The 24,731-nt window shown below is 41.7% G+C and overlaps 1 protein-coding gene across 1 annotated transcript in view; it reads left to right on the forward strand.

Moving 5' to 3' along the window:
* The window catches only part of LOC310926982 (neuropilin-1a-like), a gene marked incomplete at both ends in the record, with an annotated part of 100,485 nt that overhangs the window by 30,547 nt on the left and 45,207 nt on the right, over positions 1-24,731 (forward strand). Inside the window, 2 exons of the mRNA XM_083889213.1 lie at positions 7,621-7,802; positions 22,508-22,735. Coding sequence (XP_083745339.1) covers positions 7,621-7,802; positions 22,508-22,735 — 410 coding nt within the window. The remainder of the gene's footprint in view (positions 1-7,620; positions 7,803-22,507; positions 22,736-24,731) is intronic.

Here is a 24,731-nt window from a genome sequence, read left to right on the forward strand (position 1 = left end):
TAAATAAATTTTTAAAAAAAAGTTTGCAAAACACTGTGATAGTAAATGATGAGTAGAAAGGTTTTGAGCTGAGATTGATTTTTGAATTTTTTATAAACCTAATTTCTCTTACTTTTTTGTGGTCAAGCAATATTGTATATTATATTGATTATAATATCATTATATAATCATTATATATACATTTAAACCAGCACAACATTAAAGGTGCATTATGTAATTAATCTAAAGCAACTGGCCATAAAATCCTCCTAATATGTCACAGAGACTCAGGAATAATGTTCATATAACAAACTGAACTCACCAACAACAACAGTACAGACAAAATATTTGCATTAAAAAAAAATTTGCAGACTGCAAATCATGTTTATGTTTTGAAATCATGTTTTGGCATGTGGCGCCACCTACCGCCGTCTACCAATCATTGCAGTCAGTAGAGTCTCAGCTGCCCGAGCAACCACGGGTTGCCAGTTACGTCAAAAATTGAAACCTAAAAGACCTCGGTATTTTGAATTTGAATGTAGTAACTGTTTTTGGCCACATTCTTACATATGGCGCCTTTAACCTTCACTCATGACCACCCTCTTGTAGCTCCACCCACTTGTATGAGGACATCAAAGGACATCAATGAATAAAAGGACCAACGATAAAAGGATAAAAGGACCAATGATCACACGATAAAAGGACATCAATAGATAAAAGGACCAATGATCAAAGGATTAAAGGACATACCACTTCGTACAAAATCCATTTAAATGAGAAAGGACAAAGAGAAAAGGAGTCGTATTACATTTTCTAAATCCCCTGCAACGGATAATGAGATGCATTCACTATATAATGGAGCATTCTGACATGAGCGAGATTGTCGACTTATCTAGCAGCAACAACCCTGGAGATGGTGTCGAGGCTAACCGCTCTTCAACATGGCAGTCCAACTCCGCTGATTGCAAGAATCGGAGTCTCCAGGCTGAGCCAGGCCTCACCGAACGCACCGCTGGAAGAAGTAAGGGGGTGAAATCGAAGCGTGCTCCGGAGGCTAAAGTCTTCTATGTCCCAAAGTGGATGGCCAAGCGGAGAGTCAAGAGACTGACCCCATCTGGGACCAAAGGAAAACCACCCGTCTACGTGAAACGAGACGACAGCGAGGAGCTCCTTTGCCTCGGGTTCCCTAACCTGCAGCAAACGTGCTACATGAACTCCACTCTGCAGGGCCTCCTGACCTTGACGCCGTTCATTCAGGAGGTCCGCAACCAGGAGGGGGTCTGGCGTCACTGCTCCAACTGTAACATCATGAGCGGCTTCGTGGCGGTCGAATGCTGCCGACGCTTTCGCAACGCGTGGCGGAAGGCGCTCGTCCTGGCCGCCTTCAAAGACACCGTCGCTCGGTACGACGCCGAGTTCGAGGGCGGCGATCAGAAGGACGCTCACGAGTTCCTCAGCTGTGTGCTGAACATCGTGAGCACCCAGTCGTACAAGCTCCAAAAGGCAGCGTACGCCATAGGCGTGAGTTACACCTGCCCCGTTAAAGCTCACCTTGCCTTCCAGATGTTCAACACAAGGACCTGCACAGGATGTGCAGACCGCTCAACCAAAGAGGAGGACTACAGCAACCTCTCCCTAGACCTGGTCCCCGGAGGCTCGGTGAGCGACTGTCTGCAGGAGTACCTGAAAGGGAGCCACCTGGAATACAAATGCGAGTGCGGCGCCGTGGAGTCGACGCAGCGCTTTTCATTCTCAACCCTACCCAACGCGTTGATCCTCCAGTTAAAGAGGTTCGCGCTCACGCCGTGGTACACCGAGATGAAGCTGGACCACCCGGTGCTCGTCTCGCGGCAGCTGGAGGTGAACCTGGATCTCGGTGGCGGCGCCGAGAACCAAAGGGCCAGGTACTCTCTGGTCAGCGTCATCAGCCACCTGGGCAGCACACCTGACTCCGGACACTACGTCTGTGACGGCGCTCAGAGAGAGACTTCGGGAGGCTCCGCAGACGCCTGGCTGACGTACAGCGACAGCCGAGTGTGGCAGACGACGGCGGACTCCGTCTGCCAAAAGTGGCGGAGAACAGCCTACGTGCTGTTCTACGAGATAGAGAAACAATAATACCAACCCTTCCTCATGGATTTTTATTAGTTTTTATCCTGACACTGTTTTCAATGCATTGACAATACTGTTTTAAATGATATTTGGCTGATTTGGCTGCCTGATGACGCCTTCCTGTGTGGTCCTGGTGACCAGTCCATCTCCCATGACCAATTCCCTCCCTCTGTAACCCACGTCCCGTCTCCACAGCCAGAATAAACTGTTCCTAACAAAGACAAACGTCCAAGAAAGACATTCAAAACACATAGTTTGGATCAAACGTGTCAAAGAAATATCACATTTAACGGTTATTGATTTACATTAACTGACACGGTAGACATTTGTTACTGGTTAACGAAATTCTAAGGCTTTGGAAGTCGTGCGACGTCTGTAGAGGAGAGCGAAAAAAAAAAAAAAAAGGGTTCCCATGTAAAACTCACGGAGAGACTCTTTGAAATTCACCATCTGACAATCTTTGTGTCTGCGCTGCTAATGTTGTTAGCGATAAGGAAAGTCATCAGACTGTCTGGTGGAGCTGGAGCCTCTGTGGGAAAGCTGCAGGTGTTTTTACGTCTCCTCCTCTGCTCCTGCTGTAAAAAAAAATAATCCTCACCATCTCACCTGATAATCTCTGCTGCTGCTGATTAACGAGGTCCAGTGCAACTTTTCTTGCCCTGTCTGAGATCAGAGGTCAGAGGTCATTCTTATAGTGATCCCAAAGCTGTTTATTCAAGGATCATCATCGATCATCGTCATCGTTGATGTTCATGGTGACTGGTGTCCACGTTCTTAAGAATTCAGATTTTAGACACTTAACAAAAGGCTTAAGAAAAAGGCTGAATAATGGCACAATGAGTCAAATATTTGACTCATTGTGCCATTATTCAGCCTTTTTCCAACTTAAAACTGAAGTTTGTGTCGGCTTGTAAACCACTCACGCCCCAGCACCAAAGTCCATGTAGAAAATCGTCATTATTATATCACTGAACACAAAAGTGGTTGACCCTCTGCTGCCTCCATCAGGAATGCAAAGTGTGTCATATTGTGGCTTTTGGTGTTTGAAATCCTTTTCTCTGATTTCCTGAAGCAACATAAACGTACTAAACCAGGCAGTAGTAGAGCAGCCGCTCCTGTGTCGATGCTGGCTAAATACGCAGATTTTTTTCTATGGACTTTGGTGCAGGAGAGTGAGAAGCTCACAAACATCAGGTGAGGTTGTCTGAATAGTGAGATAAAGTGGCAAACATCAGTCTAATGTTAGATAGACTCACTAACATGGACTAAAGCCATCATAGATTGTATTAACTGAGCCTCATTTTAGCTAGTTAGCTTGCTATTTTAGTCTGTTGTCTAGCTAAAATGTCTTAAAAGTGAGATAAAGTGGCAAACATAGTCTTACAGACCAAAGCCATGATAGATTGTATTAATTATGGCCCATTTTAGTAACTAGCAAATTTAGCTAGTTAATTAGCTAAAATGTCTTAAAGGGGAGATAAAGTGGCAAACATAGTCTTATAGAATAAAGCCATCAAAAATGTTATTAATTATTCCTCATTTTAGCTCGTTAACTAGCTAATTTAGCTAGTAAATTAGCTAAAATGTCTTAAAAGTGAGATAAAGTGGCAAACATAGTCTTATAGAATAAAGCCATATTGTGTATTGTATTAATTATGCCTTTTTAGCTATTTAGCTAGTTAATTAGCTAAAATGTCTTAAAAGTGAGAATAAGTGGCAAACAGTCTTATAGAATAAAGCCATCATAGATTGTATTAATTGAGCCCCGTTTTAGCTTGTTAACTAGCTAATTTAGCTAGTTAATTAGCTAAAATGTCTTAAAAGTGAGATAAAATGGCAAACATTGTCTTACAGACCAAAGCCATCATAGATTGTATTAATTATGGCTCATTTTAGTTAGTGAACTAGCTAAAATGTCTTAAAGGGGAGATAAAGTGGCTAACATAGTCTTATAGAATATAGCCATCATAGATTGTATTAATTGAGTCGCATTTGAGCTAGCTATTTTAGCTAGTTAACTAGCTATTTTGGCTAGTTATTTAGCTAAAATGTCTTAAAAGTGAGATAAAGTGGCAAACATTGTCTTATAGACTAAAGCCATCATAGATTGTATTAATTGAGCCTAATTTTTAGCTAGTTAACGAGCTATGTTAGCAAGGTAACTAGCTAAAATGAATATGTGTCACTTCCTCATACTAAACCTGAGCTTTCAGACTGAAAGTAGCTGCTAACTCCTGCTTGAGTCGACCTCGATAACGGAAAGAGGAAATGTGAGCGTGGCTCAGGATTGATGGTCATCTCAGATTATGTGTTAGCGAGGTTTGCTCTGTGATCTTAGCTGCACTGATAGCATCAGTTGTGTGTCACGTTGTGTTGTGTTGTGTTGTGTGCGGCGAACACACAGACCACCAACACAGTACAGTAGAGATGAATTCAGTGCCGTTCAGTGTCCGTGTAACGACATTATTTTTGTGATAAAAGGTTTAAATTTGGCGTCTTGTTGCAGCTGCTGCTTCGCATTAATTCTTGGCATTTTCGGTTTACTTTGAACAAGGCCTGGATATCGACCCCGCGGTGTGTCGAAAAACCTTAAATGGTTCTATTTAGCACTTTTAATTCTAAGAGTGCATGTACTTATTCCATTAAAAACCAGCTAGAATAGTCGTTTACCACATAAACAATGTATAGAGTGTATTTCTGATTCATTTAATGTTATATTCATTGAAAAAAAAGTGCTTTTCCTTAAAAAAATAAGGATATTTCTAAGTGTATGCACAAAAACATTAACTTCTAAGACGGATGTATTTACTGTCCTGTTTTTACACCGTGTACAACACACACACACACACTCAAACACACTCCTGAGATGTTGTGGAGTTGATAGTGGGTGGACAGGGGTGTGTCAGCTGGTAAAGGATGAGGTCCTGCAGCGATGGTGGGAGGTCTGCGACTGATGAAGTCCTTCACTGTGCTCAGTGGGATCCACGGGAGACTCACAGTGCCGCGTCGTCATATTTCTTTTATCGCTGCCTCGCTCGCTCTCCGCCGCCGCCAGACTTCATCTCGACTCTGTCACATCCAATGTTTTTCTTTATTCTCACCAAACCCAACACCTACTGAGATGGCGCTCGCGTAAGACAACACAAGCGCAACATCATCTTTCACCTCAAACTCCCCCCGCTCGTGGACGTGGATCGAAAAAAAAAAAAAAAAAAATACATGGTCAGATTATTTTGGAGTTTGACGGATGTGTTCCTGACATATATACGTTTGGAGTTTTGAGATTAAATGTGCTGTCCGTCTTAGCGCCTCCTCCTCTTCTGTTTCACTTTACAGCTGCCACATCTGGGGAAAAAGCTGCTGGGATTCACAGATTTCAGACAGGAAGACAAACTATAGTCAGCTCCACCAGATTGTTTTTTAATAAGAAATAAATAAATAGTCAGTCATTCTAAAGTCAGTCAATATGAGACTTTCACAGACGCAAAGTATAGATCATCTGCATCTGTGTTTGCTGATATAAACTAAATCTTTTTGGGCGGGTGTTTTTTATGGCACTTATAATTCTATTCTTCTCTTTCCTTTACCTGTGCATGAAAACATACTGCAAGTGTAGTGTATTATTGTGTATGATAAGAATGTATCGTTCACCTGTTAAATATCACCATGTTCTTTTATTTTGGACTTTTTTTTCAAATTTTGGATAACATGTTTTGGGACTTTTTTTTTTGTTCAAATTTTGTCCAAAATTTGTTTTTGACTTTTTTTTTTTGCCACATTTTGGACTTTTTTCTTTAAAAAAAAAAAAAAAAAGTCACATTTTGGACAAAAAATTTTTTTGGACTTTTTTGTTAAAGGTCACATAGAGTGGTCCTGTTGCACATATATGTGAGTTATGGAGGTCTACTTACATATATTAAGTTGTTTTTATGGTCAAAATCCTCCTAGTTGATGTAAACGAGCCGATTGAAATCTGTCCTTTTCGAAGCGCTTGTCAGTCGCGCTATTTTTAGCCGTAAATCTCGCCCGAGAAGACAGAGTGTGTTGTGATTGGCCAGCCAGCGTAGAGCCTTCCCACCTGTGTTGTGATTGGCCAGGTATCTGGAAGTGACGTAATCTATCACGTCAGCTCTCAGAAGCGCAGCTCCCTCTCTGGAGCGGTGGATGCATTGCTACTCATTATCAAAACATTGTTTTAACAGTGTTTAAAAATAGCTTCGTCATGACTCCCCGCCGCAGTCCCTTTATGACTTTAAACCGGAGTCAGACCCAGAGTCAGAAGACACTGTCGCTCGTGAAACACCTCCACAACGGACGTTATTCTTCTTCTGCGGTTCAATGTACGCAACCGGATGTGCCCGGACTACCGCCCGGAGCAGGACGATCGGTTGTTCAGGAGAACCGCTGCTTACGTAACGTTAACGGGATTTTCAGTGATCTCGTTGAGCCCCGAGATTACAATAAAACACAACGTTCTCAGCAATGGCTGAACTGTTTGTTTCGAACCGTCAGGCTTCATAAACAAGGTAATGACGCAGATACACACCAAAAAAAACAGCGATAATAGGAACTTCCGGTCTAGTTCCGCTTTAAAATTTAGCCAATTTTTTTTTTTTTTTCAAATGTTTGACTTTTTTCTCTTTTTTTAAGCTTTATTGTCAAATGTTGGACAAAAAACATATATTTTAACTTTTTTGTCAAACTGGATTTTTTTTTTTTTTCAAAATTGGGACAACATTTTTTGGAAACTTTTTTGTCAAATTTTGGACAAAAAAATATCTGTTGATTTTTTTGTCAAACAGAAATGTTTTATTTTTTAACTTTTTTGTCAAATTTTGGACGACATACTATAGTATGACTTTTTTTCTCAAATTGTGGATGCAATATTGTGCAATGCATAAATACAATTTGGCTACTGCAAATGGTGTATTTTTAAAGTTCTATAAGTGTTCTATAACATGTTTCCTTCACCTGTAAAATATCACCATGTTCTTGTCATGAAAGCTTGACAGCAACATTTTTAATATCTGCAGTGGCACTAAATCCGTCCGTATCTTATTATGATGCCATTTGACACTAAAACATCGCTCTAAATTGATGTTTGTTCCTGTAAAAAGCTGAAGGATGTAAAGAGTAAATAAGACAGAAAGACCCCCACTCCCATGCTCCTAATGTGTAACCCCGGCTTCCTGTTTAACATCTGCACTCTTGTAAACTGACTTTCACATGTGTAAAATTAGCGGAATACCTCTTTAAATTGCATCGCCACTAATCAAGCCGGGCCTCGCTCGGAGCACTTTTAAATTAGGCCCAGTCAGAAGCGGCGATTACTCATGCATGTGCTCAGCAGCTGTGTGCATTGGAGCAAAGTGTGTGCAATAAAACACCGCGGAGGCACAAACTGCGGCGCTCAATAATCCGCCGGCAAAGGTTAATTTAAAATAATCAATTACCAGCTCATGTTTCGTGTAAACATGAGGTACTTTTCCACAACTCAGACACAACTTAACCCGTTTCTCCTCCTCACAGGTACGACTACGTGGAGGTTTACAACGGCGAGGACGAGCTCTCGCCCATGTTGGGGAAGTTCTGCGGGAAGATCGCGCCGTCGCCGATCATCTCCAGCGGCGGACAGCTGCTCATCAAGTTCGTCTCCGACTACGAGACGCACGGCGCTGGGTTCTCTGTTCGCTACGAGGTCTTCAAGACAGGTCAGTGTTGGTCCGCGATTTCCAGTGTCGAGTCCAGCGACTACAAATGTCAAGTGTAGGTGCACTACCGTTCAAAAGTTTGGAGTCACCTGTACGATACAATACCCTAAACCTTTGAACGGTATTGTATATAAATCCACACCATCTCGCAGAGACACTTTTCGGAACTTTTTCACTATTTTTAAAAGCCCGTGTAAAGCCTCCTCTTTGTCATTTTCCTCACTGATATCGGGCACTCATTGAAATACTTGGAAATTCAACAATAGCGCGTCATTGCAGGGCACTACAAGAAGACAAGATGTCCGTGGAAGGTACCATGTGCAGTCACTTGTCAGATAGAGGGTTAACTCTCTACTGGCCCCCCACAGTTTCTGGTGGTATTGCTATGTTTTGTCCGTTATCGTGAGCTCCCCCTGACAGGCGCACAATGACGGATGAGATTAACGCCTACATTCTTTGAAATAAAGGTTCTTCGGCTTGTCCTCATAGGAAAACCCTTTTTGGCTCCAGCTAGAACCTTTTTATAAAGGTTCTACCTGGAACCCTTTTGGAGGCTTCCACCAAGAACCCTTTTAAAACCCTTTATTCAGGAAAAGGGGTTTTAAAGGGTTCTCTGGATCAAAACGGTTCTTACTAGAACCATTAGTGTTACCAAGAACCCAAGGGGTTTTCCAGAAGCAAATGGTTCCAGGTAGAACCTCAGCCCTTGTAGAAGGACCCTTTTGGAACCCTTATTTCTAAGAGTGTAGTACAGACAGAAGGCTCTGTCAGGATGACTCAACAAGAACAAAGTTGTTGTGTTTTTACTGTTGGTACACTCTTAGAAATAAGGGTTCCAAAAGTGTTCTTCTACAAGGGCTTAGGTTCTACCTGGAACCGTTTGCTTCTGAAAAAGTGTTTTTCAAGGGTTCTTGGGAACACTAATGGTTCCAGTAAGAACCATGTTGATCCAGAGAACCCTTTAAAACCCCTTTCCTGAATAAAGGGTTTTAAAAGGGTTCTTGGTAACACTAAGGGTTCTCCTATGAGGACAAGCCCAAGAACTTTACATGGTTCTACTTAGCACTTTTATTTCTAAGAGTGTCGTCGTCCCCTGTCAAAGTTTTCACAGCGTTTTTTACAGTTCCATGACAAAACAAATGTACGGGTAAATACATTTTGCCATAGTTTCAGTCCTTGTGTGTCCATTTATTTATTTTTCGTGTGATTTCTGTCACGGGAATTTGGCGAAATTTTCAGACCAAATGAACGTCGGTGGTTTCCTTCTACGACCGATGGAGCGCCTGCGGTTTGCTGCAGTCGCTCTGCTCAGTTTTCACACGCCCTGCGCTGAAAGTGATGAGTCGCCTTGTGGAAAACAGCCAATTTAAATTCAGCTGTGCGTAGTAAAGCCAAGTTTCCACACGACTCCCGTGTTGTGCCGCAGCCTTCTGGATCCGTGTCGTACATCACCACCTACACCTGATGAAAAAAAAAAAAACAAATCCACAATGAACTCTTTGTCGCCATTTTGCATAGTTCAGGAGTTCCAGGAGTGGGAACAGTAACAGATACAGACGCGGTTCTGTTCGTTCTATTCCTTCTTATAAGTAACAGTAATGATATTTGCTGAGATGTGGGAAAAAACACTGGACTAATTGGCCTCTGTGAATCTGTGCGTGTGTTTATTTGAGTTTTTACCGTCGGTCGTAAAGGGAGAAGAGAACCAGCAGGTGGAGAGTTATTGGCTTTCATTATCGCAGGAAGGAAGGATGTAGTTTTATCAGAATGATACTGGCAACGTCTGTGTACTTGAAGTGCATCGAGGAAAACAAGTGAAGGACTCAACTTTGGTCGAAACTGTCCAGTAAATGAAAGTTATTGTAATGGAATATGTTTGTACTGTAGGTCTGCGATTCAATTCATCAGAATTTCATTATTTGACGCTCTTATATTTTACTGGACAGGGAATCGACAGGAAGTCTTTTAGGAGTTTTACAGCTCACGGCTCAGACTTAAATCTGAAATACAGGCGACATATTTTGGCCGTTCTACGATCAGACGTTTCATAATAACCTCAATGAAAATCAAATGACCTGAGAGAGAAGTCGGGGGGGGGGGGGGGGGGGTGAATGAACGATGACATGTTTATAGCTGTCGTTTTTGGCAGAAGCACATTTGTTGTGTCAGAGCTCAAGCTCCGTCCTCTTCCACATGTGTTTCATTTGAACGGACTTTGAATAGAAAAGTCTGAAGTCTGTCGAACATTATTTCACAACTATCTATTACGTCTCGCTTTGTCCACTTATTTTATGGATTTTTAAAAATGTTCCTGTCGGTACTCTTTATTTTTGCCTTACGTATTTGTGTGTGTACACTCTTAGAAATAAGGGGTTCCATAAGGGTTCTAACCCTACAAGGGCTGAGGTTCTACCTGGAACCATTTGCTTCTGAAAAACCCTTTCCCCGAAGAAATGGTTTTTCAAGGGTTCTTGGTAACACTAATGGTTCCAGTAAGAACCATTTTGACCCAGAGAACCCTTTAAAACCCCTTTCCTGAATAAAGAAAAACCCTTTCCCCGAAGAAATGGTTTTTCAAGGGTTCTTGGTAACACTAATGGTTCCAGTAAGAACCATTTTGACCCAGAGAACCCTTTAAAACCCCTTTCCTGAATAAAGGGTTTTAAAAGGGTCCTTAGTGGAACCCTCCAAAAGGGTTCCAGGTGGAACCTTTCTAAAAGTTTTCTCCTACGAGGACAAGAACCTTATATGGTTCTACTTGGCACTTTTATTTCTAAGAGTGTACTAAGCGACCTAGTTCAAAGATCTTTTTCTAAAAAAAAAAACAAAGAGCCATAACTTGGAAATCTGTGGAGAGAAAACAGGAAACCATAGATTTGTTTAGGTTGAGCGTTTGCAGTGTTTCTGATGACACAAGTCGAGCGTTCCTCCGCTGCTCCTTGAACCCTCTCCCCTTTACTGCATTGTTCACAACCCACCCGCGGTGAAAGGGTTGTGACTTGAGAGGATGTGTCGGTGAGTGTTTTCCATCTGTTGAACGAATAATAATATAGTGTTTTTCTGGTTCATTTCCTATGGTGGGTATGGACCGGGAAAAGCAATTTTCATTCGTGGAGGATATCAGGAGCTCTTGTGGCAATATGATGAAAAAAAACGCAATATTTATGCTTTTTTAAAGGTCACAGAGTGGTCCTGTTGCACATCAATGTTAGTTATGGAGGTCTACTTACATATATTAACTTGTTTTTATGGTCAAAAACCTCCTAGTTGCTGTAAACGAGCCGATAGAAATCCTCTTTTCTGACGATGTTTTTCTGCTGCGAGATTTCAGAGTGAACTTTCACCCCCAGAAGACAGAGTCTTGTGATTGGCCAGTACTATCCAGCACATCCGCTCTCAGAAGCGCAGCGCCCCCCTCTGGAACGGTGTATGCACTGCTCCTCATTATCAAAACATTGTTTTAACAGTGTTTAAAAATAGCTTCGTCACGACTCCACGCCGCAGTCCCTTTTATGACTTTGACCCAGAGTCAGAAGACACTGTCGCTCGTGAAACACCTCCACAACGGACGTTATTCTTCTTCTGCGGTTCAATGTACGCAACCGGATGTGCCCGGACTAGTGCCCGGAGCAGGAGGATCGGTTGTTCAGGAGAACCGCTGCTTACATAACTATTACGGGATTTTCAGTGATCTCGTTGAGCCCCGAGATTACAATAAATCACAGCGTTCTCAGCAATGGCTGAACTGTTTGTTTCGAACCGTCAGGGCTTCGTAAACAAGGTAATGACGCAGATACACACCAAAAAAACAGCGTTAATAGGAACTTCCGGTCTAGTTCCGCTTTAAGGGAACTGTGAAAATGGGTCAGAATTGAGTGAACACGGGGGGAGGGAGGAGGGTGAAAAGTGAGGCCAGGAGCTTGTTTGCTTAAACTCTTACCCGTTCCCCCCCGAAAAACGACCTTTCCGAGAAGATAACGGGGCTAAACGTGCTCCTAAAGGCACGCGCCGATCTCGTCCAAGGTCGTCCACGCAGTAGAAGAGATGAACCTCTGGTGCACTGACCTCTGCGCCTCAGGCCAAACAAACTCAAAGACCCACAATTCCAATGGAGCGGCAGTGATTCCCAGCCGGGACAGGATGCTGGAAAGGATAGTCTTACACAAACAGCGCCTGTCAAGGAAGGAACCTCGCTCCCGTGTCCTACATCTGTATTTTGCGCTTTCCCTCTTGGGTCCACTTGAGTTGGCCGCCCAAAACAGCCAAGTCTCCTGTGACCACTTGATTTGCCACCAGTGGAGACTGGAGATAAATCAGATAAAAAAACGGAACATGTGTTGACGTTGAATTTCTCTCCCTCTCTGGTTTTTTTTTTTCTTTGTTTTGTTTTTTTGGGGTTGTTTTCACCCCCAGAGAGCAATAACTATTCAGAGAATCACAGGATCCAGGAATAACAATCCCAGGGTGGATGTTATGTTGAAAAGTCCTGTTTTGCACAATGAAAAATAGATAGGCAAGTGCATCTCCTTTTGTACTTAAATGAGAAGTGAGGGAATAACGCCGGCACAGTTAGAGGCACAATTCACTCCGGAGCTCCTGCCGGGCTCTGCATTCACAGAGAGAGAGAGAGAGAGAGAGAGAGAGAGAGAGAGAGAGAGAGAGAGAGAGAGAGAGAGAGAGAAGAAGAAGAACTTCTCTTATCGGTAAAACTTTAAAGTCTGCTTGGATCAGCTTTTATTATCAGGCTGCACCATGTGACTGATGAGTGACAGGATGTTTTCCAGAAAACCCCTGTGTATTAGCTCTGAAAGTAGGTCAACAAAGTTTTTCTGAAAGCTGTAAGTGCCCAGAAAGATGTTTGATTGTGTATATTTGAGCTTTGATGAGTAATATAACGACATTTGTACAAGAAAAATAGTCAAATAGAGCTGGATTTGATCTAAAATGGATGCGTTTGGTGGTGACAAAAATAAAGTCTCAAATCGTAAAATTTGTATTTACATCACATTTCGCCTGAAGTGGTTTTCTTTATAAATACTCATAGTGCGACGGTGGAGATGAGCTAAGAAAGAAAAAACCATGACATTTTGTTGCAGATCTGATTCAGATCTGATTTAGTCTCATTTATTGCAAGATATGTGATGTTTTCTATATCACAACGTCGAGATTGTGATGCAGAAGTACCATATTTTGTGCAGATTTCCGATAAAAATCAGGATTTTTAGGCGTACATAGATTGATATGACATAGACCTAAACTCTTAAACTCGAGCACTTGATCTCACGTTCCGTCGCAGTCTCCAGGATTTTACTCACCTAGTTTGTGTTTTAACCTCGTAGTCTTTCGTTGGTTGGTTGGGTGCCAGCAGACGTCCTCGCGCTATCTCAAGCAACGGTTTCCATGGTTACCGTCTTCTTCGCCGTCTCAGTGGACAGGGATGTTGATGATCGGGTAAAAACCGTGATGTTTTCCTGAACCAGGTGCTTTTTGTGTGTAAACTATGGGGCATACTACTAGTACCAGAGGTGGAAAAAGTACTAAAATATTACACTCAAGTAAAAGTACCAATACTTTGATGAAATATTACTCAAGTAGAAGTAAAAAGTAGTTCATTTGAAATGTACTTTAAGTAAAAGTAACTTTGCGTGGGGTGTGAGGGTAGTAGAAATATGTCCAAAAGTATTTTGGAGCTCACGCGCCCGGTGCGACACGGGATATTGCGTCATTTTTGGCGAGCGCCCTCTATGGTCAAGCGCCAGTACTGGTGCTAATGGGTCCTGGTGTATATTTTCCCCCCTGTAGGTCTTCATAGTGCTGAATTGTTATTTTTACTCAGTAACGGATAGGATTTATAAAGCAGCCAAGTACAATACTTGAGTCAATATGTAAAATACTTAATGTATTTAAGTACTTAAAAAATACAAAATACACAAAAAAAAGTATTCAATGGTATAACTTGAGTAAATGTATTTAGTTACTTTCCACCTCTGACTAGTACTATACTAAATACGATATACTATACATACAAACGTGAGCTCATATTACGATGTTTAATCGTTCATACCAGGGGTTCTCAAAGTTTTGATACCTGAGGGCCAATTTAGGAACCCAACATTGGACTGAGGGCCGCCAAAGGAAAAAAAAACAGAAAGAAATCCCATTTGTACACATTTTAATGACCAGATTGCAGTTCTACAGTTTAGCGTTAAGTAATATAAGCGTTAATATAATGTAATTTAAGTGTTAATATAATAGCGCTTTATAATTTATTGGGTAATTACCCAGTATTTTGGCCATTGTTCTTACCTTCTAATTACAGGTTAATACCAAGTAACACATTTCTGTTACCATATATTTACTGGGTAAATAGCTAGTAATTGGGGGCTGTAGCTACCTGCTTATTACCAGCTTATAACACAATAATACACTAAAATTCACCATATAGAAACCAGGTAAATACCCAGTCATTTTGTTTACACTTATTGGTCTGTATCCAGTAATGTCCAATAAACATTTAACAAGCTTAGTAGCTCCTGGATTAATACTATCAACTGTAATTCATTGCGGGGCCGCCAGAAATGTTTCTGCGGGCCACCCTTTGAGAACCAATGATATATATACGAAGCTCACTTTGTGCCACAGCCCGCGCTCGTGTAGTTGTCGTGTCTGGTTTGTTTAAGCGTCTCCACGTGGTGCTTTGTGTTTCCCGTACGTACGCGATGATGCGTTGTGTGTGTGTCTGTGTGTGTGTCTGTGTGTGTGTGTGTGTGACACACGACAGGTGCACGGGACCCCAGGCTCATTTAGCTAATGGGCTGTTTGTCCTTGGAGGCAACAGGAGTGACCTGCAGATGAGATGGATGCTCTGAAAGTAGGGCAGCATGTGTATTGTGTTCGTTGGCCTCGATACAGGTCCTCCGCCGTCGAAACAAGTTAAAAACAGCTCTCGTGGTCACTCAGGTAATTCCCCCCCCCCCCCCCCAGGCTGCCACCTTCCCTCTCGCCACATTTAAAATCCATTACAGTCAGAGCAGCATATTTGAAACGGGCTGCTAAACGGAGCTGGTTACAAATACTGGACTCTGTGGAGAGCTTCCTCTCCGTCTCCCACTGTTTTTCTTCTTCATTGGTAAAATATTGAAACCTTCATCATCATCAGAGCAACATTTTGTTTATCTTTCACTTAATTCTGCACATTTAACAACTCAATACCTGGAACTATGAGAACGTTCAAAAGTTTGGTGTCACCTATACAATTTTGTTGTGTTTTCCATTAAAAGTCACACTTTCATTCATCAAAAGAGTTGCAAAATGAATAGAAAATATAGTCAAGACATTGACAAGATTAGAATTTTTTATTTATTAATTAATTCATTCATTCATTCATTCATTTAATAAATCTTAATTCTTTGCCTTGATCCAAATTATTTTCTTAACATTTTAGTTATTGAACCAAACTAATGAATTGAAATTGAACCAGCCTAATATATTCACTTTTAACTAAATTAGCATGAATTAATGTTTGCAGTTAATTTATTTTCATAAAACCAAACTATATTTTTCGCATTTTTTTTGACTTTACTTCAAAAATAATTTGTATTACCCATCTTATTGACTCTATTATAAAAAGACACTTGGCCAACAGGCTACTTTAAATAAGTGCTGGGCACGTTAGTGCCGGTTAACAGCGTCAATGTTAACACATGACGCGTTTCCATGACGACTGACCGGAAAAAGACGCGCGTGATGTCATGTTTACGTGACTCCGGATTGTTAAAATTAGTCTCTTAAGTAACGATAAACGCTGCTCTTTTCGTTTAGTAAACAGATTGCTCCAGTTTGAGCGCTGACGGCGCAAAACGAGCTAATGAAGCTAACGGAGCTAACTGGTGCCTGGACTCCGGCGCCACAGCACGTAAACATGAAGTCACACGCGTCTTTTGGAAGCACGTCATGCGTTACAGTTCGTTAACGTGCGTTAACCTAATGCCCAGCACTACTTTAAATGTATTTATTAAATACATTGAACATTAAATAAATAAATAAATACATTTATTATCCATGGTCATAACTTTACCGGCTACTGCCAGCTAGCTAGCCAGCTTAAATTGGGCTACTCTTGCAATTTTTTACAAAAACAAAACACTAAAACTTTAATTATCATCAACTGCTTGCTGCTTTTTGGACGAAACCCACCCAGGACGTAAACGATATCCGCGATGTCAAATGGTCAGCATGCTGAAGCTAACGTGACGGCGCTAACGCTCGGGACGGACGGACGGACGTAAAAACAAACAGACGAAAATGGAGTATAAATGGGCCTTTGCGTCACCGTTTGTCCCTTTCTTTATGTTATAAACGCTGATCGTCACACAGCGGTGAAATGATAAGTGGCCAAAAAGAAGAAGAAGACGACGACGCATTCGGGACACATTCCAATATCATTTGTGAACAGATGTAGTTAGCGCTGTGACCTTGGGATGAGATCTCTGAGGACGGATATTAATATGGAGTCTGAAATGGGCCAAAGAGGTGGCAGATGAGAAAGTGCTTCTTTTGCTCTGTCACACACACACATCTGTCATTACTATGAGAAAATCCCAAAGCTCCACCATAAAAAAAACCGCACTCCTCGTTCAGATGACAAGCCTCTGTTTGGTATTAAAGATAGAGCTCGGCAGTGGTTTGCAAATCTCTGGCCTAATGAGCGCTGGGGCTGCATCCGTCTCTTATAACCACAACCACCAGCACCGTAACTCCACCCCTCTGCCGACCACACGACACACACATCATTCATAAACGATAGCCGCGGCAGCGTCGCCGTCGCTATATTTGAACCAACTCGCTGCGTTTTACTGCAGCTTCTCAAACCAGAAACACATGTCTCAGCGGTTCAGCCGACGGACGCGGGGGAGGCGGAGGCTGCTTTTTTCTTTTTTCTTCTTTTCTTCAAGCCGCAGTTGATTGAAGGGTTGTTGATAAAAAAAAAAAAACATGAAAGACGGACAAAGATGGATGGACACGGGATTGGGCCGGTGATGGATGAGATGTGAACGGTGTGCAGTGGTGTGTTTTTTGTTTTTAGTTTGTGACGGAAACGCTGTTCATACGCAAACACAAACACACTTAATTGTAGATGTTACCACAATTTGAGAACCACAGCTTCAGAGTATAGTAGTTAAAGGTGCATTATGTAATAAATCTAAAGCAACTGGCCATAAAATCCTCCTAATATGAGACTCAGGAATAATGTTCATATAACAAACTGAACTCACCAACAACAACAGTACAGACAAAATATTTGCATTAAAAAATATATTTTGCAGACTGCAAATCATGTTTATGTTTTGAAATCATGTTTTGGCATCATGTGGCGCCACCTACCGCCGTCTACCAATCATTGCAGTAAGTAGAGTCTCAGCTGCCGAGCAACCACGGGTTGCCAGTTACGTCAAAAAAACGAAACCTAAAAGACCTTGGTATTTTGAATTTCAATGTAGTAACAGTTTTTGGCCACATTCTTACATATGGCACCTTTAATATTTTCATTATAGTTCACATGTTTTGGTTCCGTCTTGTTTTAAATGTAGGAAACTTAGCATTAAACATTTTTTTTACTCAAATCCTTCAAAGTTGACCAACTCAACAGTTGGCGTAACAGAAGGGTTAAACTGTAAAAACACGTTTTTATCTAAATCTCCTGATTTCATTTTCAGGACTTTTTTTTTTTGGATGACCGTTGAAGAAAAGAAGCAGATAGTTTATGTTTATTTTTAGACCGTATAAAAAAAGGCTCGGCTGATGGTTTCCAGGTAACGCTCCATTTGTGCAAACACACACACTCTCTGCCCTGATACTCGCGGACACGTCGTCAGTGATGTTCCAGGAATCAGCAGGTGTGTGTTTTTCAGGGTCCCTCCTCCAGGTGACCCACTTTAGGCTGAAGCTTCTGTGTTCACATGTGAAACTATACAGCTACTCTGCCTCTCTGGAGACCGCGAGCTAAAGGCCTGATAGCACAGATTTTTCTCATTCACACGCACACATATATATTCATTTGTTTTATATATCGCGTATCATTCACAGACTAATTAGTGTTCACCAAGGACACTTTGACATGAACTGGAGGCTCCAGGGATCAGACCTCAGACACCCACCCTGGTGAGTGGACGACCCGCTCCCACTCCTGATCCACATTCTGACCTATTTCTGATGGAGCGTACAGTATCGTCGTCATTTGCTCCACACGCATTTTAAGCAGCCTTTCTGCACACGCACACACACACACACACACACAAACAAAGGGAAAGTGTGCCAGCTGAGCAGCATCGAAGCCCGACGCATCCCTTCACCGCTCATCCGTTCACATCATTCATCATGTCGCCCTGTTAATGACACCACCTGTGTCAACAGGGAGGAGTTTGTGTGTGTGTGTGTGTGTGTGTGTGTGTGTGTGTGTGTGTGTGTGTGTGTGTGTGTGTGTGTGTGTGTGTGTGTGTGTGTGTGTGTGTGTGTGTGTGTGTGTGTGTGTGTGTGTGTGTGTGTGTGTGTGCGTGCGTGCGTGCGTGTGTGTGTTCTTGTATATGTTGCCACAACAGGACCTTTTGTGGTTAGGGTTAGTTAGACTTGTCAGGACCACAATAGTCCTGATGGGGAACCAAAACTTGGACAACTTTAGGGGTTCAGATTTGACTTGTGGGTTAGGTTTAGGGTTAGTTAGCGTTAGGGTTAGGGTTAAACCCCCTTCCCACCCAGGGTAAGGGTTAGGGTTAGGGTTAGGGTTAGCTAACCTAACCCACTTCGCACAATTGATGGTGTCTTCCAATTTTAGGGTGATTCGAACAGATTATTTGCCCAAATTATCCCGCAGTGTGACGGATTAACAGACGTCATCAGAGTCTTTTTGACATTTTTGATATTCACGACTCCACTGTGATTGGGGGATTAGGGTTAGAAGGGGTGAGAAGAAACCCTGCAATAGCAAAAACAGAAAGAAATCCCATTTGTAATCATTTTAATGACCAGATTGCAGTTCTACAGTTTAGCGTTAAGTAATATAAGTGTTAATATAAAAACGCTTTATAATTTACTGGGTAATTACCCAGTATTTTGGCCATTGTTCTTACCTTCTAATTACAGGTTAATACCAAGTAACACATTTCTGTTACCATATATTTACTGGGTAAATAGCTAGTAATTGGGGGCTGTAGCTACCTGCTTATTACCAGCTTATAACCCAATAATACACTAAAATTCACCATATAGAAACCAGGTAAATACCCAGTATTTTTGTTTACACTTATTGGTCTGTATCCAGTAATGTCCAATAAACATTTAACAAGCTTAGTAGCTCCTGGATTAAAACTATCAACTGTAATTCATTGCGGGGCAGCCAGAAATGTTTCTGTGGGCCGCCATTGGCCCCCGGGCCGCACTTTGAGAACCAATGGTTTAGTGTTAACACTTTGTTCTAAATAAATGGAAGTCAATGCAGAGTCCTCAGAAGAATAGCAGTGCAGACCTTTGTGTGTGTGTGTGTGTTCTTCTTTATAGGCGTGCTCAGATAACATGCAGGTCACATCTGGTCTGGCAACACAAGACACTCTCACCCCCAACACACTCACCCACACACACACACGCCTCTGAGGAGTCCCTGACCCTGCATTCACGCCTCCTCCTCCTCCTCCTCCTCCTCCTGCAGCGACCAGTCACCGTCCTGTAACCTCGCTCCCGTGTCACATTTTTTTACGGAGTGAGGCGCGAGCAGCGATGCGAGGCCTCACGCTGATATTTGTACATGAGCAGCAGTGACAGCGACGATGTGACCGTGGGGGGAAACGATGCACGTCAAAGACACGCCAGAGCCGCCGCTGCCATGTTGGCCAGCTGCTCTGTTTGTGCTCTTCTCAGGATGACATGACAGTCATGTCGTCGTCCTGTAATCAAGAGGAACGTTGACTTGACCCCTCGGCTCTCAGGGATTTTACAAGAGCTGAATGAATCCGTCTCATATTTCTGGCATCGGTATCAAGAATGTGTCACAGTGGACTGTTTATTTAAAGGTGCAGTGTGTAAGTTGCAGCTGGAATAGCCTTCAATTAGCATCATTCAATTGTACTTTGTGGAGTGTTTTTTTTAAAAGCATGGTGATCCAAATGCTCTTTCTAGGGCAGGGGTTTCTATCTCGAATGACCTGGGGGCCATTTTAGCTTCAAGTCTGGTTATCAGTCAAGTGAAAAAAGTCCAACTGCGTGTGTGTGTGGGGGGGCGGGACATCTGTTCAGTAGGAGGCGGTAAAATTTGATCACAATATTCCATCAAATTCAGTCAATAATTAAGTTTTTTTGCAATTTTACATAATTTCTCAATAAAAGTGTTTGTTTTGATACGTTAAGGTACACTGCCATACGTCAGATAAAAATTACTCTTGTATCAGTATGTTACCAGAAAAATGACTTTTTAAAAAAATATTACTTAAAGGTGCATAATGTAATAAATCTAAAGCAACTGGCCATAAAATCCTCCTAATATGTCACAGAGACTCAGGAATAATGTTCATATAACAAACTGAACTCACCAACAACAACAGCACAGACAAAATATTTGCATTGAAAATATATTTTGCAGACTGCAAATCATGTTTATGTTTTGAAATCATGTTTTGGCGTCATGTGGCGCCACCTACCGCCGTCTACCAATCATTGCAGTCGGTAGAGTCTCAGCTGCCGAGCACGACCACGGGTTGCCAGTTACGTCAGAAAACGAAACCTAAAAGACCTCGGTATTTTGAATTTGAATGTAGTAACAGTTTTTGGCCACATTCTTACATATGGCACCTTTAAGTATCAAAAGAAAATTGCTGATATAAAATTTACTTAAGTTTCAGAAGTAAAACTATTTAAAATGTAGTGGAAAGCAGCTCACCAAGACAAGAATATATATATATATATATATATACATATATATAAATACAGACCATAATACCAACTCTTCTTCTGATTTTATTTGGCAGTAATGAGTAACAAAGAGCATATGCAGTGGAGTAAAAGTAAAAGTTGCTAGAAATATAAATAACAAAGTAAAGTAGCGATACGTAATGTTGTACTTGAAGTTTATTATATTATGTTTTTTAATGAAGTATTTGTACTTGAAATTAAAAACAACAATTCATAAAACTAGTTGATCAGTCAGAGCTTTATAATCCGATGTAAAACTGATTTTCATCAGATAGTAATTAACGTCACGACGCTCCACAACAACAACAACAACAACAACAACAACAACAACGATGTGAGGATGAACACGGGAATGTAAACGCAGCACACAGCGGATGATGATTTCAACACTGCACGGTGTGACTGAACGGTGTGAACGCATGAATGAATGAAGGTGTGATGAATTACACATAATTGTCAGGCTTTCTAAAAACAACAGCTGATGTTTTTATATTCGTTTTTTTTTTTTTCTCTCAGATTGATGCACGTTTATGTGTCGCTGTGTCCTTTTAGCTAAAGTACAGTAATGAGAATAAAGACTTTCTGTTTCTATTTTTACCGACTTTCAAAACAAAGAAAGTGCGCAGAAACGGGTTGTAATTTCACTTCGACCTCGTCTTTATTTTGCGCCTTGATTTAAAGCTCAGTTGGACGTTTTTAGATCACACCGCGTGATGCTTTCTTATCTGATTTATCAGCCTGTTCTTACACAACGGGACACAAACACCCGGCGGAGAATCGATTTATCGCATCGAGTGAGCGTTCGTTATTTGCAACAACCGGCGACGACACACGTTTCCTTTCAGCTCGTCAGCGCTTTAAGGCTTTAAGACGCCAATTGTCAGCGACCTACAATTCTGTCTGTGTCTTTGTGTGTGTTCATTGATGTTTGTTGTCCGCAATCGGTCCGTGTAAAACACAACGCACACACGACCGGCTCCAACAGAGGAGGGATGAGACCGTCACAACAGAGATGGTATTCGTTTTTTAAAACAGACGGAGTGTGTCGTTCTGTTTTTTTTACTCCGCGGCATAAGTCGTGAAACAGTGAAGTGGTTTTTATTATTGCTGTTGCTTTACTGTCTTTGTTCTCATTAGCACTTCAGAAAAAAAATGGAAATAAATATACTTTCATGTGCAATGAGCCCTTTTTTTTTTTCCCCCTTGAGTTTGTTTCAAAGTATCTCGTATAACATGACTGCACAGAGGTCACAGCTGTAAAAGTGCTTTGGGACACTAGACGTTAAAAAACTTCAAAAAGAAGCCAAGACTTTGTTTCAGCTTGCACGTGTGCATTTATGTAATATTTGTACTGTTTTTAGCAACGGGACAGGGAAACGTCAATATATTAATACAAAACAGACTCGCTATATCAAAGCAAACGGGCACCAAAGTCTCTTTAAGTTGGTATTTAAATCGTATTCCTAGAGCAGCATTGCAAACTGAAGCGCTTTTATTTTGAAAGGGGGAAAAAAATTAATGCAACAATTAAGTAAAGTATCGCTCTCCTGTTTCTAACTACTGTGAATGTTTCACTTAGTAAAGCCGGCGAGAGAAGTTGTGCTCAGAGTGACAGTGATGAGACGGGGCCATGACCTCTGACCTCTCACAGTTCACACCACAGTCCAAGTGAGAATGAGTCGCTCTGTCCAAACACACGGTGACGTTTTAAAAAACCCCTCATCTGTGTCTCGTCCCCCCCCCCCTCAGGTCCAGAATGCTCCCGGAACTTCACGGCTCCCCGGGGCGTCGTCAAGACGCCGGGCTTCCCTGAGAAATACCCCAACAACCTGGACTGCACCTTTATGATCTTCGCCCCCAAGATGTCGGAGATCGTGGTGGAGTTTGACAGCTTCGACATGGAGCCCGACACCACGCCGCCGCCCGGCGCCCTCTGCAGATTCGACTGGCTGGAGATCTGGGACGGATTCCCAGCAGGTGAGCAGGGGATTCACATCATATCAATGTCTTCTGGCTGTTTAACGTGTGGTTGTATCAGGCGTTTGTTTATTATATTGTGATGCCTGGAACCCAACAAGTCCTCTCTCAGATACAAGGAAGAACTAAAATCGGCACCAGCTTAAATGTAGATTATTGACATATATTCTTAATATTCTTAAGAAAGTGTTGACATAAACCGCAACAGATTTTATTAGTGACTTAAATCAGTGACTCCACTGGCAGCCGTAGGAAGGAAGGAAGGATGGATGGAAGGAAGGATAGGTTGGTATGATAGATGGGTAAGTTGGTAGGATAGATGGGTAGGTAGGATAGGTTGGTAGGATAGATGAGTAAGTTGGTAGGATAGATAGATAGATAGATAGATAGATAGATAGATAGATAGATAGATAGATAGATAGATAGATAGATAGATAGATAGATAGATAGATAGATAGATAGATAGATAGATAGATAGATAGATAGATAGATAGATAGATAGATAGATAGATAGATAGATAGATAGATAGATAGATGGGTAAGTTGGTAGGATAGATGATAGGTTGGTAGGATAGATGGGTGGGTAGGTAGGTAGGATAGATGGGTGGGTAGGTAGGTAGGATAGATGGGTGGGTAGGTAGGTAGGATAGATAGATGGATAGTTCGGGAGGATAGATAGATATATAGATGGATAGGTTGGGAGGATAGATGGGTAAGTTGGTACGGTAGGTAGGTAGGCAGGTAGGTAAGATAGATGGCTAGGTTGGTAGGATAGATGGATGGATAGGTAGGGAGGATAGATGGATAGGTTGGTAGGATAGATGGGTAAGTTGGTAGGATGGATAGATAGATAGATAGATAGATAGATAGATAGATAGATAGATAGATAGATAGATAGATAGATAGATAGATAGATAGATAGGTAGGTAGGTAGGTAGGTAGGTAGGTAGGTAGGTAGGTAGGTAGGTAGGTAGGTAGGTAGGTAGGTAGGTAGGATAGATAGATAAGTTGGTTGGCTAGATGGATAGGTTGGTTGGCTAGATGGATAGGTTGGTAGGATAGATGGGTAGGTAGGTAAGATAGGTAGGATAGATGGGTAGGTACGTAGGAGGTTGGTAAGATAGATTAGTAAGTTGGTAGGATAGATGGGTATAGGTACAATTTTAGATATTAGAAATAGAAAAATATGAGATAAAAACAAACTATACAGGTGAGTGAAAGAAAATATAAACTATAACGTGTTCGACAAAATAGACAGCTGTACCATAGTATTAAAAATATTGCAATAAAGTATGAAAATACCATAATATACTGTATAAGTGTCAAATATAACAGATAAATGAAGCATACACAGTGCAGTCAGCGCTGACTGTGTTGGAATGTCTTTTTTAAAGGCAGCGAAAGTATAATGTTACCACTTGGAAGTACTCTGAATTTTCATTTCCACAGATATACAAGAATAATGGTGATCGTAAAAAAAAAAACATTTTATGATTTTTAACTTAAACATTCGATGAAGGTGTGTTTTAACTCAAGCTGCTGCCACATCAACACATGTTCTCATATTGAGTTAGAATTGATCATAAAAGCACAAAATGTACTCGGTAAAGTGAAACCAGCGCAACGATACAGCAGTGAAGAAGAAGAAGGAAAAAAATGTCATCCACACAGAATATGAAGGGGCAAATAAACGTAGGAGACATGGAGGAGGCAAGAAGAAATTGGATTTTTTTGGAAGATGAAGGAGCGAACATGAAGGGTGGAGGCGGTGGAGGGAGGGAGGGATGAGAGAAGAAGGATGAGAGCAGCCTTTTCCCTGACAGAGATATGGACGTAGACCTGCCTGAGGTGAGGGGGGGGTGGGGGAGGATGGATGGCTCCCCTGCAGGTGGATAGATGGAGACGCGGCAGAAAAACAGAGGAAGTTGATGAAGGATGAAGAAAACTGTGGAGTTTCCTCTGCCTGATGTGCGCTGATGTCATATTCAGTCGTGAA

Source organism: Microchirus variegatus (genome assembly GCF_963457635.1).
Source record: "Microchirus variegatus genome assembly, chromosome: 5".
Classification (NCBI taxonomy): domain Eukaryota; kingdom Metazoa; phylum Chordata; class Actinopteri; order Pleuronectiformes; family Soleidae; genus Microchirus; species Microchirus variegatus.